Source organism: Octodon degus, unplaced genomic scaffold, assembly GCF_000260255.1.
Source record: "Octodon degus isolate 3935 unplaced genomic scaffold, OctDeg1.0 scaffold00130, whole genome shotgun sequence".
Taxonomy (NCBI): Eukaryota; Metazoa; Chordata; class Mammalia; order Rodentia; family Octodontidae; genus Octodon; species Octodon degus.
Window position 1 is genome coordinate 953,687 of NW_004524706.1, and position 6,111 is coordinate 959,797.

At 46.3% G+C, this 6,111-nt stretch overlaps 1 protein-coding gene across 1 annotated transcript; it reads left to right on the plus strand.

The window, feature by feature from the left end:
* Positions 1-488: 488 nt before the first annotated feature.
* On the plus strand, positions 489-3,364 carry LOC101566223 (toll-like receptor 12). The gene has a single exon (XM_004641082.2). It carries the CDS (start codon positions 489-491, stop codon positions 3,297-3,299), a length of 2,811 nt encoding a protein of 936 aa, XP_004641139.1. The 3' UTR covers positions 3,300-3,364.
* Positions 3,365-6,111: the final 2,747 nt, after the last annotated feature.

Consider the following 6,111-nt stretch of genomic DNA (forward strand, 5'->3'; position numbering starts at 1 on the left):
AGAGCTGCGTGGGCAGTCACAATTTGTAGTTTTCCATGATCCTATGGTGCTAGTATGTCTATTTTATAAAAGAGGAACCTGAGTTGAAATGCTCTCCCCAGCATACTGGTGGAGAGATATCCTGGCTCTCTGGCTTGAAATCTTATGCTTGGAAAAACTTCTTGCTTTCTCACTACAGAGAAGTGAGACTTGGGCCCTACCAGTGGTGTGGTTCTGCTCCCTGACCCAGGAGCCTCAGCTGTAAGCCTCTCCTCCTATCGTCCCACCCTTCCGTCCAGCTCCCCAGTAGTTCTACTGTTGGGAAGCACTGTGGTCCTTTACTCTGCTTGCAGACCTCCTGTGCAAACTGGGAGGGGTGTATCCTGCCTCTGCTGTGAGTACTGGGCATGTGCATGTGCAGAGGGTTAGGGTGGGCCTGGGTTCCTCTCTGAGAGAGGGAAAGGAAGTGAGAGTGGCTCCAGTTCTTGGTGGACTGAGCCAGAGCAAAGATGGATAAGCACTTGCTGCTATCTGGTCTGCTCCTGATCCTTCCTCTGACCTCAGGTTGGAATATTTCCAACTGCCAGATGACTGAAGGTACCCGGTTGCCTCTGGTCTCCCGATTCTTCACTTTATGCTCCCTGGACTCTTCCCTGCTTCTTCTTGTTTCATGCATCTCAGTGACCAACCTGACACAGACCTTGCATATTGTGCCTCAGAATGTGGAGGGGCTCTGTCTCAGTGGTTCTATTTCTGTTCTGCACCAGGATGCCTTCTCTACCTTGCCTGGGCTCAAGGTCCTGAAGTTGAACCTGTGTCTCACCCAACTTTTGCCAGGAGCTCTTCAGGGATTGAGGCAGCTTCAGAAACTCTCTTTCCAATCTTGTCATGGCCAGAAATGCCTCTTTCTACCCTCTAATGCCTTTAATGATCTGAGATCTCTCCAGACTCTTCAATTCTCAGGCCCCTGCCTGGACAGGAATTTGAGTGTCCAGCTGCCTCCCACTCTGAAGCAGCTGGCTATTGTACATAATTGCCTTCAGGATATGGGGGAGTTGGCTGACATCTTTCCAGATCTGGCACGTGACCCCTCCTCTGGAGATGCCTGGACCCTGGACACACTGGATTTGTCAATGAACAGTAGGTTGAAGATGGCCAATCCGGGAGCCCTCCAAGGCCTCAAGGTAAGGACTCTGTCCCTGAGCCATATGAAGATCGAGGCAACTGCAGTGCTGGGACTGGGGCTTCAACAGCTCAATGCTTTGTTCATGAGGTTTACTGCCATGACTGAGTTTCCAGCTGAGATAATCACCCACTTTGAGCTGCAAGAGCTGAATTTGGAAAGAAATAAAATAAGGGACATATCTCTGGGAGCCCTGGCTTCTTGCCACAGCCTGGAGACCTTGGGTCTTCGTTCTAATAGCCTCACTAAACTGCCACTGGGTTTCCTAGCAGCCATGCCCAAGCTTCAGAAACTGGACTTGGCCAGTAACCAACTGCAGAATGTCACCCTGTGCACAAATGAGACAGAAGGTACATCAGGACTGTGGACCCTGAATTTGTCTGCGAATCGGCTGCGCATCCTGTTCCCAGCCACCTTCTCCTGTCTGCCCAACCTGCGACACCTGCTACTTCAGGAAAACCAGCTGACTTTCTTGGATAGACAGGTATTCCAGGGCCTAGGGATGCTAGAGATCTTGCACTTGAATACAAATCCACTGGTAGAGCTGAGTGAGGGCTGGTTGACTTCTCTGCCTTCACTGACCACCCTCTATCTGCTGGATACCCACATTTTGTTGGACTCAACCTGGGACTTCTGGGGTCCAGAGAATCTGCACAACCTAACACTACAGCTTCCTTCTGCCCCTGCTGGGATGACATTGTCCTTGCCCCCAATGCTGACCAGCTTGGAACTTCATGCTGGCTCAGGCATGAAGCATTGGAAGTTGTTGCCTAATGTATTTCCAGCCTTACAAACCCTGACTTTAAAAGGCTGGGGACTACAGCTGGGGACCCAGAACATCTCCAGGATCTTCCCTGCTCTTCATCAACTCTTCCTGCTTGGCAGTAGTTTGGAGGCTCTATGTTCTCAGGACACTTCCAGATTCTTCCTCTGGCAGCTCCCCAGCCTTCAGTCCCTGACAGTACAGGGAGATGGGCACAGCCCCAGGCCCTGCCGTATCACAGGGCTGCCCAGCCTCCAGCAGCTGAAGCTGAAGGGCTTGAAGTTCAGATCACAGCCCCGTCCAGTGCGGCTGGAGGAGCTGGTGGGTGAGCTGCCCAGGCTTCAGGTGCTGCAGCTGGCTAACACGGGGTTGGAGACATTGTCAGCTGCTGCTTTCCAAGGCCTCAGCAGTCTCCAGGCCTTAGTGCTAGACTGGGAGGAAGGCCTTGTGCTGGATGACAGCCTGTGGGAATATAGTCCTCAGATGCCTCAGTACATGTACATTCTGACTTCGTCCTTGGCCTGCAAGTGTGCCAATGCCTGGGCAGGACCTTGGCTGGAGCGGTCCCCTAGAACATACACATATGTGTCATCAAATACCATGTGCCCCTCAGAAGAAGGAGACAGATCCAAGAAGCCCCTTTTCCCCTTTCTCTGGAGTCACTGCCCTAAGACCTTGGAGTTGGAACTTTTTTGGGGCAGTTCTACCTTGCTGCTTCTGCTGCTCTCCTTGCCCCTCCTCCAGGAAGCCAGGAACTCCTGGGGCCTCTATGTCCAGGCGTGGATCAGGGCTTGGTTCCAAGGTCTGAGGGGTCGAAAGGATGAGGGCAAGAGGTTCCTCTATGATGTGTTTGTGTCCCACTGCAGGCAAGACCAAGACTGGGTAATACAGGAGCTGCTGCCTGTTCTGGAGGGCTGCCCTCCTGCTGGCCAGGGACTGTGCCTCTGCCTCCCTGAGCGAGATTTTGAGCCAGGCAAGGATGTGGTTGACAATGTGGCCGACAGCATAGCAGGCAGTCGTGTAACCCTCTGCGTGCTGAGTCATCAGGCCCTGCACACACCTCGCTGCCGCCTGGAGCTCCGCCTGGCCACCTCCCTCCTCCTGGCTGCCCCACATCCCCCAGTGCTGCTGGTGGTCTTCCTGGAGCACATCTCTCGCCACCAGCTCCCCCGCTACCACAGACTGGCCCGGCTGCTCCGCCGAGGAGACTACTGTTTGTGGCCCAAGCAGGACAAGAGGGATGAATTCTGGGCTTGGCTGAAGACCAGGCTGGGGAAGCTTGGGGTAGCCAAGAAAGAGGCACGTGTGTTGGAGGGTGGGGGCAGGAAAAACTGTCATCCTGGCAGGGAGAGAATAGACATGTGTGATTTGTAAGGCTGAACTCAGTTTCCAGCAGGAGTAGGGGGAGCTGTGGGTTTGATGGGGACCAAATGCTGGGAACAGGGATGCTAGGAGCCTCTAGCAGCTGAATAAAAAAACTGGGAGATGGTAAGTGGCCATGTGGTACCCTATGGGATCTCAAGTTCTCCTTTTATCTTCAGTACATTTATTAAATCTATGAAATACTTGGCTTGATGAGGTCTTTCTTTTTGTTTTTTTTTAAAATGGAAACCCACATGAGGTGGGGGTAAAGGGACTACTGGGTCACAGAAGTTGTAGCCTGGAGTAAATAAGGCAAGAAGAATTCATGAGGCATGTGGGGGAAAGAAGGAGGATGGGCTCTGGGCACTGCTAAACTGTGGAACTTGGGATGGATGAGGCCAAATTCAATGACATCTTCAAGGAAGGGCTAAGGGAGCCTTCCATGATCTGGGGTGATACAGGGATTGGTGGCTGGGGACCAGACAGTTGGCCAGAAGACAGCAGACTGATCCCCTTTGGTTGGAAATATTTTCCCCCCATAATTTTATTGAGAAACAAATAGCAATGAGACAGTTTCAAATCAAATTGGTAGGACAGTTTCAATAATTAACACATTGCATTTTGTCTTCCTAGTGGTTATTTGTTGTACAAGATGCAGACATGATATCCTATTTACAAATACTATTAGAACAAATCACTCTATTCATTGAATTAAGAGAATGTAGCTATATATCCTAATCCTTTTGAATACACAGATACAAAATGGTCATTCATCTACATCCCTTCTTTTTGTTTAGTTCCATCATTTAAATATTATAGGTGTGTGAACTCAACAAAATATTCCAAAATAGTACAGTAGTCCATAATAGTATTGGGTCTTCCACTTGACTGGCAATGTCAGAAGTTGTTGACCTGAGTCCCCTACAGCTTGACATAACAACATGGCTTTACTTATTATACTTTGTTTTTATACTTTTCTGTTGGATGGTTAATACCAAGATAAAGCAAGACCTATGCAGCAAGAATTATAGCTTTTGGATCTAATAAGGTCAGTCAAATCCCTTCAGGACTTATCCTGAGAGCCTGTACCTCAGTTTGTAGATGCTTTGCCATGTGGATGAGTCACGGCCATTGCTTGGCCAATATGCTCTATGTGAAAGCCTGAGAAAATGTTTTCTCTCTATGTAACTCTCTATAGGCACATTATACATCATCAATCACTTTCCTCTTTGGCCCCATAATCTCCTTGATCAGAAAATTTGTGACAAAACTAAGTTACATGATGTTACAGTACAAGTTCTCATATGTGCTGAATCTTAATTGACCTTAGAAGGTTAGGGCCAAAATGTTGGCTTTCCTTGTGGACCTCCATTTTCCCTAATTTTTGTCTGCAAACTTAGGTTGTTAACCCTCCAGAAGAGAAGCTTATTGTTATTACCATACAACCTAGGCTGTTGAGCTTAACCTCATTATCTGTCTCAATATCAAACATCTTAGGCATAACATGGAACAGGTATTTTTCATGAAGTATTGATATGTTAAACTTTAAGTCTCTAAAGAATATGATGAAAAAATTAAGAAATTAAAATTTATTTAAAAAATAGGAATAAAGAATTGTATATGTTTACACGTAAGTCCAGAAATCTAACTGTACACAACATTGTAGCAGGACACTCCTGCAATACTCCTTTTCCTGTCTCCTGCCTTCATTCACCACCCACTTCCTTTTTAAACAGTCATCTACCCAAGGGACAGCATGGCAGCAACCAGTGTGTCATGATAAGTAGCACATACTCAGAAGACCAGAATGACAGGCACTCCATGCATGAACCTAATATTACAAATTGCCATGTTCAGTGCAGTTGCTTAGTTCACAGATGTTAGCATATATAGTTAGTCAGGGTGAGAATCCTTCCAATTAACTGCTAGATTTGAAAACCTTGTGAAGATTCTCAGGATCATTGCCTTACCCATCTTCTATATATAACTGTATGGCTTGCCTCTGTCATGTTTCCTAGCTCTTCTCCTTGCTCTCTCTTCATTGTCTAGTCCTCAAATTCTTGCTTTCCTTTTAATTGTATTATACCTTTGTATTTGTATTTCTTCTTTTGAGTTCTTATACTAGGGAAACTATATGATATCTACACATAAATGTCTGGTTTATTTCACTTATGAGTATTCTTCCAGTGGCATCCACTTAAATATAAAGACTTCAAGTTTATCTTTCTTTATAGCTGAGCATAACTCCATTGTATAAAAATACCACGTCTTTTCATCCATTCCTCATGTGATGGGCATCTTGGTTGTTTCCAAGATTTGGCTACCACAAATTGTGCTGCTATAAACATAGGTACATATATATCACTATGATATGATGTTTTCAGATCCTCCGGGAAAACTCCCAGTAAGGAAATAGCTGGTTTGAATTGGATTTCTAGTCCTAGTTTTTTAAGGAGTCTACACACTGATTTCCATAATGGTTGCACCAGTCTACATTCCCATCAGCAGTGGAGAAAGGTTCCTTTTTCCCACAGCCTCTCCAACATTTGTTGTTGGTTGATTTCTTTATATAGCCATTCTTTCTGGGGTGAGAGGATATCTCAATGTTGTTTTAATTTGCATTTCAGGGATGGCTAGTGATGTGGAGCATTTTTTTCATATATTTATTTGCTTTTTAAATTTCATCCTCTGAGAAGTGTGTGTTCATCTCAGATGCCCATTTCTGGACTGGGTCTTTAAATTTTGGGGCCCTAGTGATTTTTAGTTCTTTATAAATTCTAGAGAGCAGACCTCTGTCTGAGTACTTATTTGTCAAGATTTTTTT

Excerpts from the sequence above, each read along its gene's own strand:
- LOC101566223 (XM_004641082.2), top strand. The coding sequence starts at position 489 with ATGGATAAGCACTTGCTGCTATCTGGTCTGCTCCTGATCCTTCCTCTG.